General features: G+C 37.1%; 2 protein-coding genes across 2 annotated transcripts in view; one reads left to right on the forward strand and one right to left on the reverse strand.

The window, feature by feature from the left end:
• MOSPD2 (motile sperm domain containing 2) overlaps positions 1-3,513 on the reverse strand; it is a 39,121-nt gene extending 35,608 nt beyond the window's left edge. Inside the window, exons 1-2 of the mRNA XM_062574470.1 lie at positions 3,385-3,513; positions 3,128-3,191 (exon numbers count right to left, since the gene is read on the reverse strand). Coding sequence (XP_062430454.1) covers positions 3,128-3,191; positions 3,385-3,393 — 73 coding nt within the window. The 5' untranslated portion in view covers positions 3,394-3,513. The remainder of the gene's footprint in view (positions 1-3,127; positions 3,192-3,384) is intronic.
• Positions 3,514-4,411: 898 nt separating this feature from the next.
• Positions 4,412-18,313, forward strand: FANCB (FA complementation group B). Its single transcript, XM_062574481.1, has 8 exons — positions 4,412-5,344; positions 6,205-6,357; positions 6,871-6,963; positions 11,505-11,633; positions 12,503-12,669; positions 14,788-15,242; positions 15,783-16,020; positions 17,893-18,313. Exons 1-8 carry the CDS (start codon positions 4,412-4,414, stop codon positions 18,311-18,313), a joined length of 2,589 nt encoding a protein of 862 aa, XP_062430465.1.
• The last annotated feature ends 156 nt before the right edge of the window (positions 18,314-18,469 follow it).

Genomic DNA, 18,469 nt, shown 5'->3' on the forward strand with positions numbered 1-18,469 from the left:
AAAGTAATAACCTCTGCTACAAGCTCATTTTAGAAATTCTCTAAGTAGTGAAAACGTATTGAAGAAAAGACAAGATTGTTTACTAGAAAAAAATGCTAGCACAAGTCAGTACTGGAAAATAATCTTTTGTTCTCATTGCTCCTGTTACCACTCAAATCATTTACATCATCAACGCTCACAAAGAACTCAAACAAATCAAATTGAAATTAGACTCCAAACTGCACAAATAACGTGCTGTTCAGCTCCTAACTAGACCTCATTCATTCGTTCATTGGACTAAGCGGAACGTTTAAAGGGCATATTTACAATAATAAAATGCTTTTAACATTTTAATTACTAGGAATAAAAATTCTTCCTAAGCACAGAAGATGTCTTCCAAAATTCAGCTAGAAAATTCACTAAGGAACCAAAAGTCCAAGACCTCAGTTAACATAAAATATTGTTTTGCAGATAAGATCACACACTGGTCAAGTTTTCCTTCTAGTTTGTCTAAGTGACCACACAAGTTCAACAACTTTAGCAAGAAAATTCTCATGCAAATTTGGGGGACATGAGACAATAAGGTTCTCTTGACAATATATTTTCCAAATTGTACCTAATTATGAAAATAGTTGTTTGATTTAGTCGCATAAATGAAACAGCTGTTTAATTCATAAAATAGACACCCAGCGCTTTCAAACGTTGAACATGATTTTTTTTCCATCCTACCCTGAAAGCTCTCAAGACTGTAGTGCATTATTGGGTTATAACTTTGACTTGAGATATTCCAGAACTGGATATAATGTTCCAGATGTGGCAGTTAATATTAGGCTTTCCTAAACCAGTTACATATTAAAATATATTTTCATCTTTTCAGTTTTCATCTAAGCATTGTATTCTGATAATCATTAATTTCAAACAAAATAAGGATTTGAAAGGCCCTTTAAGTTTTCATTTCACAACAAAAATGAACATTACTGCAAGAAAACAACAGCATACGGGACCATTAGCAATTCCTCCTGTATAGAGAGAACCCCCGCAGCTATGAGTTCCATAACATGGTAGAATCATGTCACAAAACACACAGCAAGTCCAAGATTAATCAGAAACACTGTTTTCCTCATAGGAAAAAGAAAACAGTGGCAGCTGCAGCCCAAGAAATAAAAGTTGCTTGAAAACGTCATATAAATCTTAGTACTTGCAGCTTACCTGTAAATGGAGTTAGGGTCACTTCAGAGAGGACTACAATTCTAAGACCATACCAAACTTTCACAGACAGTATCAGTTTACTTTTCATTATGTATCTTGTAGTGCCATTACTTTTCAAAGCAGACTAAAAAGCAGGTGACATCAAGCAACATTTTGTAACTTTAAAACACAGAAAGTCATATGTTTGGGGCATCTGTATTATTAAGTAAAGAAATCTCCCTACCCCTTCCAAGTATGAGGAAACATTTTAGTACATTTTAGAACATAAACGTAAAGGCAGAAGGACTACAGTAACACTAAATCCTTGCATTTTGTCCACACTTCAACTAAGTTATTCAACTGACAATAGTCATTTGCTTAAGGCGTTCCTAAACTCAAGGGAGAGATTTAAGAATGTTAACTCAAAGGAATCCTAAATTCCATTTTTCTGAAAAGGCTAAAAGTTCTAAGCCATGACCCCAAAATGGGTTGAGAAAATAACTACACAAAATATTCCAAAAAGTAGAATTACAGTTTACCTTGTAATTGCAACAATGTTCCATTCTTTTAATGGCTATTACCAGTCCTGCAGGGGCTTTGTTACAACTAGAGAAATCTGCGGAATTACAGTACTCTAATGAATAACTCAGCTGAAAAGGCAATACTCCCCTTTTTTCCAGCTGCAACTATCCCAAAGAAGTTTTAGGCTTTCCAAAGTAATTTTTATGACTGCAGTTCTAGGATAATAGATTACAAATAAGAATGAAACATCTATCAAGGGGAAACATATGCATTATTGAAAATATCAATATCCAAAAACCCTTAAGATGATCCTTCTCTCCAGAAGTTAAAGTTTTAAGATTGCCAAAGACATCTTTACTCATATGGAGATGTCATACAATAAAGTAAGTTCTCTCTTCTCCAAGACACTATTCCAATAATTTTATCATTACCCCAGAAATATATGTCATCTCTAAGCAGGGACAATGTCAGTTTCTCTGTTAATATCAGTGAGGTAAGCATGCAAGATAAAATTATACCATACACAAGACCCTCCAGAAGTCTGCAAGAGAAGTGCTATATCCAGTCACAAAGAAGTCATAAAAAAAAGTGGGCAATCCTTGTGTAAAAGCAGTAACTAAGTCTCAATAATTCTGATCAGTAAAATCAAAACAAAGCACAAGTTCACAGAATTGAGGCTTATATTAAAGGAGGTACATGGAATTCCGACACTGAACTTCTGAGTTTTCATTTGCATTAAAAGTTAGATGGCAATATGATTTTAACAGAACACATTTAGGCTTTCATAATAAAACTTATTCCTTTATGCTGCAGTTGTTAACGCATTCTACTACTGTCTCTTTTCCTATATCAAGAAATGCAAATCAATCCTGAATTTAAAGGAAACCCTTCTAAGCTTCCCTAAGCATTCCCCTTCCTTTACGCATCCCCAGTACACCCCATCCTTCATTTACAGGTTTAAAATATCCGTACTTAAGAGCTGAATTGGACACATAGTATGATTTTAATTAAGCGTAGTACAAATTTAGAGTGCAAGTTACTCCAGAAAAGCAACTCCTTTCCTAGACAAACCGGTTAGGGCTAAGATTTTTTTTTCCCCTCTCCTTCAATGCCCCAAAAGCACTGAGTACAGCAATGCCCCGGCCCCAGAGAGACAGCAACCAGAAGTCAAAAAGACCGAAAACCTTTTGACCCGAGACTCCTTGCCACTCAGAGATCAACCCAAGAGAGAGCAGCAAGAGCCAGCAGAAGGAACACCGTGCCCTGTATGTTATCCCTGTCGGGTAGCTCCGGCCACCTGAGGAAAACGCGGAAACACTCACCCACCCGGCCGGGAAGGAGAAGAGGCAGCCCCCTGCGACGAGAGACCTGGGGCAAGCGTCAGAGGCCGCGCACAGGGCGCCGAGCGCACCCCCAGCCCCACCACCGGGGCACTCACCTGGCAGATACTCCGCCTCGAAACGCCGCCTCGTCTCGCTTATCAGCGCGGCCTTGTCCTGGCGCTGCCGAGGGGAAACAAGAAACGGGAAAGGACATGAAAGGCAGGGAAAAGGCAGAGGCCCGAGCCGCCCCCCTCCGCCGCAGCCCGGCCTGCCCCTCTGCGCCGCTCAACGGCCGCCGGCAGCAGTCCGCGCGCGGGGGCCGCCGGGGGGGGAAGGAGGGGGGAGGGGGGGACCCGCGCGCGCGGCCACTCACGTCAGCCATGGCCCGGCCGAGGCGCCCGCAGCCGCCGCGGAACCCGCGCGAGGGCGGTGGAAAGAGCAGGGGGAGAAATGAGGAAGGAGGCGGCGCGTGACCCCAGGAAGGGGCACGAGGCGGGCGGGGCCTGCGAGCGGCCCGCACCGCCCAGCGCGAGCGCAGCGCCGCCGCCGCTTGGGCGCGGCCACCGGCCGGGCGGGAGCCCCGCCCCTAGCCCCGCCCCTTGCTCCGTGCCGGGCTCTGGGCCCCGCCCCCGCTTCCTCTCCCGTCATGCCGTGCGTGGCGGGAGTTTCGGAGCGGTGGCGCGCTTCGCCCCGCCCCCTCCCCCTCCGCCACCCAAAGCTGCGACGGCCCCGACCCGGCCCGGCCCGGCCCGGGCAGGGCGCCGCCGGGGGACGAGCGGTGCCGGAGGCCGCGCTGGCGCAGCCCTGCGGCCGCCGCTGGTGCGGGACCGCTTCAGCGGCGGTGGGGAGAGCGGTGAGGCCTGGCGAAGGCTGCGGGCGCGGCCGCCGGGGGCTGCCGCCGCCGGGGAGTGGAGTCTCCGGAGACCCGCGTGTGGTTAGTGGGCGGCAATTTATTCCGTCTCTGTTTCGGTTCATAATATGCTACGTAGCTTTTGACAGGCGGTGAGTTAACGTCTTGGTAAGTAAATATCGGAAGGCACTTTTGAAACGCGCTTAGGTTCTCTGCATCTCTCCTGGCAAAGTTGCTTGATTTCGCTGTAATCCTGTAGCTCTGCAAAGCTAACCGCTTACTAGCTTCCTGTTCCCTAAGTTAGGCTTTGAAATTGCTTTGCAATGTGTAGCTTTCCTTGTTCTTAAGCATCGATCAACTCAGTTCTAAAACAATTTAATTTTGTTACTGTTTGTTTTTGTAGCAAAAGGTGTCCAACTAGATTAACGTTTCAACAGAGAAATCTCCCTGACCGGAAAAAAAAAAAAAAAAGAAAAGAAAAAAGAAAGAAATGGAGAGGCATGTTGTTTCCTTGTAGAGGAACAGGAACAGGCATAAAGATAAAAAAAAGATGCCTCTGGGTGAGGAAGAACAAGTCTTGTCCTACAATGGAGAAGTCCTCATTTTTCAGCTGTCAAAACCAAAGCATGTGGAAGGAGCAGCTGGTAAGGTAACAAAGTTATCTGTCAGAAGAATGGTCTTTGACAGAGACACTAAATTGTTCACTCAAAAATCTTCTGGACTATTCAGCATGCATGGCAATCACGTAGAAATTGAAATGGTTTGTTGTAGCTGTACAACAGATTCCAGATCAGGAATTATTCTGCCCTGCATTTTGATGAAAAAGAAAAAACGGAAAAATGTTCTCAAATATCTCTTGTTGTTGCTTCACAGCTCCAATCAGTTTGAACAGTCCTTTCATTTTAAATTGGATTATGAGCTGAAAGAAGACATCAGTTTGTTTACTGGTCCTTCAGTCTTGTGGAGGCATGCTAACAAGCTATTCTACATCTCTTCCGAGGCCCGCGTGATTCTGAGTGCTCCTGTTCAGCTTTCTTCCATTGTGTGGGCAGGTGAAATTGCAAACGAAGGCGTTGTTGTCTTAGGAATAAGAACCGCTTGCTTGCCAGAAAGCGAAGATGAGGAAGAGTTTTCGACTTCAGACGGAGCTATCTGGGGTAGTGAGTTCTTTGGATATGCAATTGAAACACAGAAACTGATACCTGGCACGTGCTTTATGCCTCATGCTTACAGTAGAGTGGTGTCTTCTGTCTGCGTCTGCAAGAAAGAGGTATTGAAAAAACAACTCCGAATATCAGTTGTTGCTATCACTCATAAGAATCAACTTATTTGGTTCCAAGATGGTCTCCCTAAAGGTGTTTGTGAGCTTCCATATGAGAAACCCTGCTCAATAAAAACAGCTGTAACCAGTAGCAGTGACTTGCTGTTTATTGTTTCTTTTGCTTCTGGAAATACTTGTACTATATGGAGAGACAGCTTCCAGGTATTTATGACCTTAAGCAACTTCCTTTTACTACTGTAAAATAATTGTATTTCATCTTTTTTATATATTGTCTTATCTGAAGCTTCTGCATGTGAAAAGCTACGTTTTTAAGTTCTATAGCTTTTTAAGTTTTTTTCTGTTAAAACCACCTGTATAAAGTATCTAATTGTTTCGCTTTTATTGCTTTCCCATATATCTGAAAATGAATTCTGAATTATAGTATTTAACAATTCAGTTTCTGAATCTAAGTCAAAATTTTTTTTATTAATACAAAACTTATTTTGGGCAAGAACTTACAGCTCTAAGGTGGTTATGAGTGTGCTTAAAATAATGAGGAGAAACAAAGGTCACTACTACATTTTTGTTTCTAATACTCTGTCAGGAAAGATTATGTAACTCTGGAAATTAAAAACTTTATCCTATTTAATCCTCAAGACTTTTTGTCTGATATACAATTTCAGTTTTGCTTCTCAATTATATTTAGGTGCAATACACTGGAGAAATTTATGAATGTTAAAAGCATGATGTCTTTAGCTGATCTCAGAATGTTAAGAGTTTTAGATAAATTTTACAGGATCCAACTATGCATCTGTTAGAATACACTGAAAAGTTGCATTCTCTGTAATCTGGAAAATGAGCTTTAAAGAGCTGATTTAAGTGAATAGGTGAACTTTAAACAGCTAATGTGTCCAGAGTTACACAGGCTATAATTGACAGAGTTAGGATCAGAGCTTGAAACTCTCCAAAATACTGTATTCCAGACACTTAAGAGTAACTCTGTCTCAGATGAGCAAGTTGCACCAAAACTAAGTCTAAGATTCAAAATTCATTTAAATATTTTAATACTTCTTCTACTGTAGGTTGCTTCCAAATGGCAAAAAGTGAAGTCTGTTCTTGTAGATGATTTTGTTGGCTCTGGAAATGAGCAAATGTTACTGCTTTTCAAGGATGACTCCAATACAGATGTGTTAAGTACATTCAGAATAACAGATTTGAGAGAAATCAACTATGCGGTAAGTTCAGCTTGTCTTTTCTGAGCTATTCAATCTGTGCTTTTTAAATTAAAAAACTTAAGATTCCTTAAAGTATGTGCACAAAGTGAATTGAATGTGTGTCCTTAAATGCCCTGAAATTTTAATACAATACCCCTTTTTCAAAATGTGAGATTGGGAGATAAAAGTGTAATCTGAAGAGATTATTCTGCTTTCTTGATAACATCAGTGTTCTTGTGGGAAATTAAAATAATGCTATTGAAAATGATTCTCATATGTAAGAGGTTTGCTACAATACTTCCATTTTGGCTAAAATTTCCTAATTAAGATGATAGTCTACATGAAATATCTTCTCATAACTGGATCTTTCTATTATGTAATATCAATCTCTAATTGCTTTCAAAGATAGTATTTTATCTTCAGATTGCATATTGTGATCTTTTTGGTTTTCTGATTTCTTTTCCTAGACTTTTATGATAGGATATTATAGTCTGTACCTTGCTTTCTACTGTTAAAGTAATTTATCTTTTTTAGAGTGATATTAATTACAAAGATGATGTTCCTACTGCAGAAGGATTGCAAGAGAATGGTTTGCTTACGGTCCAAGCCCTTGAAACAAGATTACAGGTTTGTACTGAATAGTTCTAACTCCATGTTTCCTTCGGATTACTTTTCTATACCATTACATTATCTAAAAAGTTAGTTTAACAATTCTGTTTTTATTGGAGAGGTGAGTCAAGGAGAAATCAACATTATTAAGTATCCATTCTTGAATCAGTGATAGGCTGTTTCAGTACAAATATGTTTGGATCAGAAGGGCCTGATTTATATTTTAATTAAAATTTTGACACAACATAGAAGCCATTCCATCAAGCTTCATAACAGCTGTTTTACTCATAGACACTTAAATACCAATTTAGTAATATCGGATTGTTTACTACTTTTGCTCCAGATTCTTTATTTCAAGATAGTGTAGTGCCAGGTTCCCAATGAGTGAGTTAATCCTGGAAGAAAAAAGGGAGTTATGGTGTGCTTCCTTGTCCGTGGACTTTAGTGAAGTTGGCTTTTACTTTGGCTGATGTTTTTCCTCCTTTTGCTATCTGTTTTGTTAGAACAATTTTGCAAAGTAGAGTTAGTAAAGCTAAAAAGTATCCATTTTTAATTAGCCTAATTTATAAAACAATCTTGCGGGAACTTGTTAGACTCTAAATAATGAGTAGGACTATACCTTTGCCTCCTACTGAAACTTGGGGGTGGAACTTTCCTTCTGCCTTTTATGCTGTTAGCAAACAGCTGGCATACTCGCTAAAATGTTCTAATGCAGTATTGTGCCTGGTCACCCTTGTCTGCACTGTGGAAATAACTGACCAGATAGGAAAATTGTAAGAAAAGGCTTTGGGAAATATAGCGAGTCTCAAATTAAGTCAACGCTGTGAGGCTGTTAGTTTGCAAAGACCACTCTAGATATGAGATAAGAGATAATTGTTCCCTTCATTTCAGAACTGGTGAAAACTTACATAGTGTACAGTGTCAATTTGCTCTCCAGCCTTTAAAAAGAAAGTAAATTAAATGGCAAAAGTTTAGTTTAGAACTGAAAGAAAAGGAGCACTACGACCTATTAGGAAAAGACTGAAAAAGGAAGATTTTCTTGTTTCTTCTGACCAGAAGAGACAGCTAGAAAGATTTTATAAATCTTCCAAAAGATAAAAACTGTTGTTTGGAGGATACTGAATAATAGCTTTTCTTGTTTTCTGAAGTGCAGAAAAAAGTAGAAATTGACTTAATTTTGATGACATCTTGAGGTCTCTTCTAAACCTACATCTATAGAGTTCTTCAGTTTGAAAATTAGTCCTACTGGCTTTAACATACAAAAGTGCAAGTTTGCTTCAGGATGCATCACCTTTGGTTTCTTTTTGAGTAGTCTCTTATTTTAAATTTAAATTTGACTTCTTTTCTACTATGCTCTTTCCTTGTTCACTACATTACTTTCTTTTGCAAAACAGAACCTAGTTTCCCTCTCCCTCATTTGTTGCTCCTTCCACATTTGTCACGAATATTGTCTGCAATTGTTTGCCCTGGCGTTGGCTGCCAGGAGTTTATGTAAGTTGTCCTTTCTCTATGTTCTTCTCTTTAGACACCAGTTGCCTTTTACTTGTTGAATTTTGTGAATCTGTGCCAGAATCAAATGAATAGCCTAAGTATATCCTATGCTTTCTGCTGGTTCTGGTGGAAACAAGCTGCTCTCTGGAGATTTTGCCTGTCTTCTGATGATAAATTCTTCCTGACAGTGGCACAGAGTCCTTCACAAGACTGGTGGAGTGTGTGTGTTTATTTTTTTAAAAAATCTTATTGTTTCTTTCCCAGAGTTCTGTTAGATCACTAATTTTCAAAGCCATGTATGAGGGCTATGTGCAAGTTAAAAATCTAATGTTTTTTTCTGTAAATGCTGTAAATCCTTGATATTGCCCTGGTAATGAATTTGGAAATAGACATGAAATATAAATTTAACCTTCATTTGCTTCTTTAAGATCTTCATTTTTCTATGCTTCCCTGAATAGTAAAGCATTCTTGATTATTGTCATCTGATGTATAACTGTAGTTCAAGGGTGTTTGCTTTGGTGCAATAATGCATGGATCCTGCTTATCCTGGCAATTTCCAAAGGTTATTTAACCTTGAGTTGTTTCTCTTGATAATTATCACCAAAACTCAGAAATTTCCAGAAATTTGTGATCAAATCATGCTGTGACAGTCTCTGTTATCTCCTGTTCTAAAGCCCCTTGCCTAAAAAAAGAAAGCAAATGCAGCCACTTTTCATACTTCTCTTGCTTACGCTTAAGTATTTCACATATTTCCGCAGTTTTCAGTCATATGAGAGCTTGGGCTGGACTGCCCTGGGGTCTGCTGCATATAAGTAGGCTGTATTTAAGTTGTATGCATTAATATGTCCAAGCTGCATCTTGCAAACAGTGAAATAGTAAAAGCTGTCAGTTTGTGTATTTTTCGTACTATTCTAAGTTTATCTTGTCTACAGCCTTTTGGGCTGGAATCTAGCCTGTTCTCCTCTAAAGTTTTTCCTTTAACACTCACTATAGTAACTTGCTGTAGTAACTTACTAAAGACGACTTTCTTCAGCAGAGTAGTGCGGCTATGCTGTAACAGTTGTGGTCAGAGGGTTTCTGCTGGTTCCTGTTGACTGTTCTGGCAGTAATCCAGATAACACAAGTCAGTAGTGTCTTTTCACACCTCGCCCTTGGCTGTTTAACACTTCCTTAAGGGTTATAGGGTATAATGCCAAGTTCTTTCGACTAGGATTAAATGGTTCCCTTCCTCTTTGGTTTGTTTTTTCTGAGGCAGGTATATTAATAATGGTGTTGACTTGGTGGGGGGAAGACATTTAAGAAAGGTTCTGTACATTTGAATTTATTTTATTACTTTTTTAGTCTTAAGTATTTTTCCACCCTTGTTTTGGATTGGATCATTTTCTTTTTGTCTTTTTTTTTTTTTTTAATAAGGAATTTTAGAAACCACAGAACTAGTTATTTACCATAACAGCAGCTTCAGTGTTTCCCTCTGATATTTTTGGCTGCTTTTCCATTTTACCTTTGGTTTCCCCAATATTTTGTTAGTCTCATCATTCATGAATCTTCCTTTCCATTTGTTTTCCCTTGCTAAGGTGCCACAGTTCTTCGTGTTTTAGCTTTGTCTATACTGATATTTATTTATTTATGAATATTGCAACTTGAATGTATTCTGTATTAAAACACTGACTGTTTTATAACTGTTCTACTTACTACTAAGCCTCTGACTTAATATGCTTTGCTTTTGACAGTGAGTCATCTGTTCCACTGTTCATGATGGATTTTCTTACAGTGCTCTTGTTTGGTTCTCTACAGTGATATTTTTATGTTAATGTTTATTTTCTGTTTTGAGGTGATCTAGTTTTACTTTCTTAGCTTTACAACGTAACGATCATGACTTCTGCTGATACTTGTTGCTCAGTACCTCTTAGTATGTGGCATGCAGAGACCTGAAATGAATATCCTGAGACAGTTTCTGAGGGGTGGGGAGGGGGGAAAAAGTGTTGTTCAGTCTTGGTTTTGTCATATGCTTTTCAGGTCTTTTTCCTGTATTGTCTTTTGGGGGGAGAAAAGGCTCTCAAAAGTCATATTGGTCAGCAAGCATAGCTCTGTGAACGTTTGGCCATTCTAGATTGTTTCTTAGTCTGTGCTTCCTCAATTTTTTTTTTTTTTTTTTCTGTTTCTTGATTATATACTCAGGAGTTATTCACCAGAGGAGGTAATGTATTCTGATGACTGTGCTTGGGAAAAAGCTGTAGAAACAACTTTGTTCTCTTTTTCTTTTTCTTCTTCCCCCTACCTCCCTGCCCAAGTCTGGCACTGCAACACTGCTTAGAATTTGGTATCGAGAATGAGTGGTTTGAGAGGTATAAGGTTTTAACAGAATTTATCTTGATGAGCGCTATTCACTCTAAATGCCCTTTTGCTGTTATAGCCTGAGCAGATGGCATCATTTCTCTTACATTAAGTGCTTTTTATAAAGGCCTGCCAGTTGCTTCTGATTGATCCAGAGTTTTTTTTTTTTTCCCAACTTTAAAAGTTGGTTTTGCATTCCAATGACCAACCTTTTTTTTTTTTTTGCTGTCACCTTAGACTTTTCAGAATTTTGATTTCCAGAAAATAGCTTTTCAGGAGTTTTCTTAAAGTCCTGATGGAACTGACATGCATTTATTTACTTTAAAGTGACCTACATGTATGTGTGGCTGTAAAACTCAAATCTTCAGAATACTTGCTTAACCTATAATCAGTACAAATATAGAGAAGAAATCTAAACTGATATACGGAAAGCAGGAAGCAGTAATAAAAGATTTGAAAATATATATGTAACTTCGAGAAAATATATATTTTCTGTCATAAATTCAAGATTTAAAACTGAGGGTCCAAGACTTAGATGCATATTTTGGTCACAAAGTAATCTATCACATTTTCAGAAGTGTTACTCTTAAGTAACACTTAAGAGGGAAGGAACCGCCAGGACCTTGGCCTGTGATACTTGCATAAAATGGAAAGCTGAAAGATATGATTCAACATGAATTTATGATTACAGTAGACAAAAACATAAAGTCTAATGGTTGTTTTATCTTTTACAGGCTGGTTACACCTCTATTCGAGAGATGCAGTACCATTTAAGGCTCAAAAAGAAGGTTATTCTTGAATCTTGCAGAGCATTAATAGATCTTGTTCAAGAAAGAAGCCATATTCTACCAACTGCAAAAAAGGTAAAATGTAGAAGAGAGTACAGATGATAAAGAGATCACTTCTGAATTATACTGAGATATTTTTAGATGATGCTACCCTCAACTGCTTGTTATTATCAAAACTCATTAATCTGCTTCAAATAAAATCTGATTCATTACTGTAGCCTGCCAATGAATGTAGATAAGAGCAACCTTAATTCTCTTAGCTTGAGGTAGATTTGCACAGTACCTCCTGACGACTGAACCATAGAAGGAGTAATCTCTAACAGAGTGACAAACAATAGGGGGATTGTACAGTTTTATTGGTACAGCCGCCTGCAAGTTGTATATCTGTCTGTGGTATAACACATTACAAAAAACGAACTGTGATGTATCTGTGTAAACAAAATTGATTTATAATAGAGGCAGAGTGAACTGTGGGCTGAGAAAGTAATAGAGTTCAGAAAAATGTTATCTCAACTGGTTGCTATAAATAAGCATCCAAATTTACTTCAAATGGAGGTGGTCTTCCTTTTAGTTTGTGTTGTGGTCCTTTTCACGTTAGCCAAGTTTAGACAGCAAAATCTACCAAGCACTTAACCCCACTATTTAAAATAGCTTCGAATACCTTAAATTTGTTTTGGACAATCAATTTTATGACAAATCGGGATTTGTACTTATCAAGCTTATAAGGAGAGAATGAGTTGCACTTGTCACAATATCATGTACTTTGAGGAAAAAATGCAATTATATTTTGTAGACCACTTTCAAAGAATAAACTTGTTCATATGGATTTCTTTTTATGTATCTTAAAAGCATTTCCTATGATCATTTTGTGGTAAAATGTGAATGTGGTATAAAAAGAAATCATGTCTGCACTTAATTTATCTAAACAAACATTCTTCTATAAGGAAGGTCTTGTCTCTCTCTGGGATGATACAGAAAATCCTCTTCATTCTCTGAATAAAGAAGCATCGCTGACATCTAAGGTTCCAGAACACTTCATAGAAAGATTGTGGCAACGTATTGTGGGTGACAGATTAATAGTTGGATTAAAACTGACTGAACCATTTAACCTGTAAGTATATAAACTTATCTAGTAATTTCACTGAGTAGTTTTATAGAAATTTGATTTGCAGGGTAAGCCCTGAAGTAACAGGAGTGGAGTTTCTCGCTTGAACTTGTGTTTGAAGTGCGTCTTTTGCCAGTATTGTTGCTGCTCCTTGCCTCTCTCAATCTTTGTGCAAGAAATGGATTATATAGCCAAAAAACAGTTGTGTCAGTATAACCACATCTTTACTGGAGATTTTTTTTTTTTTTTTTTTTTTTTATGATGAAGTTTTCTGTGACAAAAATCATGCTTCTTTACTGTCCAGGTTGACATAGCTGTGCTGACATCAATATGTGGTATAGATACAGCTCTATTTTAACTATAATGTTCCTGTTGCTTTTGTGTTAACTTCTTGCTATTCCTAAACGGAGAATGATTTGCTTAAAGAAGAATGTAGAAGAAAACATTTTAAATTCTCTGATCAACTTGATAAATATTCTGCTTTTGAACTGAGCTATACTACAGTCAGGTATCCAATCAAATAAAGTATTTGCTAAGCTTATGTATTATGTAGATCAAGTGGAACATGTGCACACGTTGCTCAAAGCTAGTCTTTAAAATGATTTGTTTGTTCATGTTAATTGCTCGGTTCCAGTAGCGACTACTGTTTAAGAGCAGATAATGTTCAGCTTATTTCATTTCCCCCGTTAAGGATAGAGAAGGGAGGGGGCTAACTTGGGAAGCAGTTTGAAAAGAAACAAGATTACCTGAAAGAAAAACTTGGGAAGTGCACTGCAGGTAAAATTTGTTGGAGTTGGAACTTACCTTTTGACCTGTATTCCCACGAGCAGTGTAGCTGTGGCTGCGTAGGGTAGGCTTGAAGAGTGTTGATGCTGCTGAAAGTCACTCGAGGGGCTGTGAGGGAACTGACCTATTAGGCCCTTCAGCCATTCTGCTGCAGCTGTGGGCATATTATTTCTCAACTGCCAGACCGCAATAACTTTACAAGAAAGTTGACCTCATCTGCTTGAAAGCTTCCGCTAAGAGCCACACACACTAAGAGAGTTTTTGCCTTTCCAGTGTTTTTTTTTTTTTTTTTTTTTTTTTTTTTTTTTTTTAGCTGAGATGACAATGACTTTTTTTTAATGAAATACCTAATTCTTATATAGCCCCAGAAATGCTCAGAAGATTTAGAACTGCTCTTTGAAAAACAGCAGCAATATTGCACAGCTGAGAAAAGATCTGTGAGGGTGAAGTCATTTGTCAAAGGTTACCTGGGAGGCTGGCAGCAAAACATAGGTTTTCTGGCCTTCAATTCCTATACAACAGCCTGTGGTTTTGGGGGAAGGGACTCTCCTTCTTTCCACTACCAACACTTCACGTGTCTGTGTGTGTATATATGTGTGTATATATGTGTGTGCACTTCATACTAAGGCAAGATTGCGTGGACATACTCAATTGTATTGTTAGCTGGTGACATTTCTCTCCAAAGAAAAGAATTAGACATTTTTAAGGCTTTCAAATGTCAGTGACATCCTGAGACTGAATTGACTGGTAGAATAAAATGTTCACTGAAGCAGTAATAGTAGGATTTCTTGAAAGAGCCCCATGTTCACTGAATAAAGTGCTTCATACATTTCAAGAAATTACTGCACCTTTAAGGTAATAGTATTTTAAATCTTTTTACTCTCTACATGCAGTTTTTGTTGAATATCTATAGATCAATAAAGAATATTAGAAGAGCTGTGTCCTTTTAGGCCTCAAAGGTGGCAAAATTGATACTTTTTTAATTAAAAGAATATTAGCTCTTCAGAAATAGGTTACAAATGTCACAGAGCATCTTTATGTGTTATGTGGAATTTGCAATATTTTTGACTCACAAATTTTATTGTCTTTCAACTGAAATTAGGTATCTAACCCCTAAAAGCCCTTAGAAAATTCAGTCTGTATTTTGAAAATCCTAATACCGTGCTTGGATGAAAGAGTTATTTAAAGTACTTTTATTCTTTTGCACAGTCTATGAATTAACGTGGAATGATATTTGTTTTTATGGAAGTATTAAATGTTTGTATGTGTCTGCAAAGTTATTTGTCAGATGGCAAAATATGAACTGGGAGTCCAATAATCCTATATGGATTTTCACAGGTTGCTGAGTGATGTCAGTTTATCCTTAGTAATGGATCAAGACTTCGCTTTGATTTCTCCAATTATTGAGTGTCAGAATAAAATCGTTACACTGAACAAAGCCTTTTCAGCATTGGCTATCTCTTCATGTCAAATTGAACCACCTCCAAAAAAGTTGAAATTGGACTTTTATAGCAAGAATGATCTGAAAAATGAGCTTCATAAGAGAAGTTTGAAGATTCAGTTGGATGGAGTGAAAACAGTCATTGCTGTTACCAGCCTTTCACGATTGCTGGCATTTCATAGTGTACATTGCACAGTTCTGCTACATGCGAAGAAACAAAAACATCAGAGTGATGGTACACAGAAGAGCAAAAAGATTACTTTAGTATGTGGGAAAATTCTGTTAAGTCTGGAAGATATTTCACATGGAAAATATTCGGTAAAGATGTTAAGGGATAATAGTTACTGTACAGGTAAATGTGTTAATGCAATTCAAATTTATAGAAATATGGTTAGTTATTTTTATCCTATATCGTACAAGCTAAGTCTTCTGTGCTGTAATCTTATCTGTTGTTTTGAACACAATCTGGATAAACATTTTGTGGACTAACAGCTGGGTGAAATACAAGAGAATAGGAAAAACTTTCAAAACAGAAAAATTAAGTGAGTTACTTTAAAGTTTTGTCTGCTATGAATTTTAATTTTTCTTCTATTATTGCTTTAACATTGGATAAAGCCAACATGTCATCTTAGTATCGTAGTAGGCTATTAATAGTTTCCTTCCGGCAAGGCAACGTTTATCTTTACAGCTCTTTATATAGGTGGGGTCTATGTTAATTAGCTAGCTATTTTGCTCAACAGAAGTAGATGCAGGAATTTAGGTGGGAAAATTCCCAAAGGACTGAATGCTGAGGTGTAGACTCTTAAAGTAAAACCAAGAATGTGAACCAAAAATCTAATCTGATTTGTTATATACTTAGGCAAAACGTATTTTTTACTTCACTTTCTTGCAGGTTCCTTGGAAGATATCCTTGCTGTCCTTGCAGTATCTATCAGATTCTCCTTTCAGATTGTGTCTTCTGATTGCACATTGACTCCAGTAAATTCATGGTTACTAGGAGAAATGGAGTGCACACCATTTAAGGAATGCCGTGACAATCTGTTCTGTCATAAAGTGGGAAATCTGCATGGTACAGTTCTTAACTGGACCCTGAAAACTCCATTTGAAGGAATTCTAACCCTATTTTGCAGGTAGAGTTGGTCAAAAAGTATAGCGTTTATTTCTTTTGTATGAACTTCTTAATCTTTACACTAGTTTTTAGTGGTATTTTTATTAACCAATACCCAAGTAGAATTAATTTCAAATCAAAACTGTCAGACCTAACTGAATTGAATTGTTTAATTTTGCCTATTGAATTGAGGCAAACATTGAATTGAGGATCATTCTAGTTTTTCTAAATGGGTTCTTGGTACTATTGCATCATAATTTTGTGTTCATTAATTGTATGATAATTTATAATTTTTCTTTAACATATGTTGATTTAAAAAATGTATCTATATATATTTTAGGGGATGTTCAAAAAGCAAGATCACACAAAATTTAAATCTAATCCTTTTTCATAAAGAAATGAAATGAATTTTTTTCATGTAATTTAGTAACACTACCTCAGAAAATAATTTCTTATTCTAATTCTGCATGTTTCTGATAGATATACTTCCTGTCTACCGCAGTTTGTTAAGGCAATAATCTGGAGTCTCGATTTTTCTTTTTTTTCCTCCTTTTCTGATGTGGATTGTTGGACTGTGAACTATGGGCTATAGAGTATCTCACATCATACTAAATAAGTTAGTAATTGTATGTGATTCAGCTGGATAAGGTTCACAATGTGCAAAGTACTTATCTTCAGGAGAGGAAACTTATGTCAATTCTTGAGTTTAAACTTTTTTTTTAAAAAAAAAAGGAAAGGTATATCTCTTAGGATTCTCTAATTTATAATGAGGTCAATCTTCTACTCAAATTAGAAGTTTATTCTTTATATAAAACAAAATTAATGAAGACTGAAATATTTAAGAAACCTATTGGGAAAATTAAGTGCCTTAACATGTTAAGTTACCTGATATACATGTTTTGTACAATTTTGCCTTAATATTCAGTTAATTAACTGTGTATTGATATAACTATGGCTATATTTTTCTGTTTTTTTTTTTTTTTCTCCTATCCTCAGGATATTTCTGTGATAGGTTAAAGCTATAGAATGTCATGTAAAAAATAAATTCTTTTTCACAGCTTTTCCAAATTGAAGCAAACTATCTACTGACTCAGTTAAAAATAATGGAATATTAAGATGAAATAGAAATACTGAAACAAAAAATGGGCGGCTTTCTGATCTGGCTTTTTATTTAGTTAGTTAGTTTTCTTTTCTGCTTCATCAAATGCATCTTCTGAGAAGCTAGTCTGGCCAAACCCAGCAAATAAAATATTTGATAAACTTGACATTTTCCTTAGTGTGGCTGCTGCTCTATCACTGTCATATGTCAATACACTTGTGTTGAGAGGAGTCACTTCCCTGATTATTACCATAGCCGGCACTATATTTTTCTGGATTCTTAACAAAAATCAGACATGCAAAATTAAATGCAGCATTCCATCACTGCTGACTATTGAAAAAAGATAACTGTGGGCCACCTAATATGCATGCATTTCACTTCTATTGATATTGACAATCTATGAATATAAAATACAAAACTTTTTTTCTGCCCCAAATGCAAACCACACATCTCTGTCGTATTATCATGCCTGGTCTTTATGTAGAAACATTTGCTTTTTACAGAAACACATGATGCTTGTGTAATCCTAACTGAGCATATATTTCAACTCAGAATATTTATATTGCTGAATCTTGCTTAACATCAGTTCTCTTGATGCAGTGTGACTAGTGGGCACTCCATTAGATAGCCGTTACTTGCTCTTTTCTGTACAGTGTACATAATAGTTAAAACCATAATCAGCCTATTTTTTTCCTTGTTTAATGTAAAGTAGCTTTATTGTATTTTCCACTATAGAATTTTGAAGATACAAGGGAAACTTCGGGTAGTTTTAATAATAATGTTCTTATTTTACAGAAATCTGACTGTCTTGTTCCAGTGCCTTCATAGCCTCACTAGAGTTCTCCCCCCAAACAGTGATATAAAACTCCTGAGGTCTGGAAGCAAAGATATTCTTACTGACCAGTTAGCACTGGCTTTGGAAAAAGAAGTGCTCATCTCAAGGAATTCTTTTTCCTCAAAAGGAAATAAGACTGAAAACAGTTTGGCATGGGGCAGTGAGACTGGCAAGAAAATCAGTGATGCTCCTGTGGCTTCTTTCCTGGACGGTGTGGAAGGAGTTCAGCAATTCAGAAAGAAGTTTCAGAAGGAACAAGAGGAGGATGTGCTAAGTATGAATCAGACAATGAATGGTGCCCTTTACCAGGAAATTGCTTTGAAAATAGCAGAGGCTCAGCTTCATTCTGATATGATTGTGTGGAGACTGAGCAAATCCTAGAGACTATTCTCTCAAAATATATTTTGAATAAAGTTTTATTAAAATTATACTATTAAATACTATTTATATTTTCAGAGGTACTTGTTCATTTAACTTTTTATTCTATAACTCAAATATTTCTAGAGGTAAGTACTGGTATTTTGGCTGGTGACTTCT

This window comes from Rhea pennata, chromosome 1 (assembly GCF_028389875.1).
Source record: "Rhea pennata isolate bPtePen1 chromosome 1, bPtePen1.pri, whole genome shotgun sequence".
Taxonomy (NCBI): domain Eukaryota; kingdom Metazoa; phylum Chordata; class Aves; order Rheiformes; family Rheidae; genus Rhea; species Rhea pennata.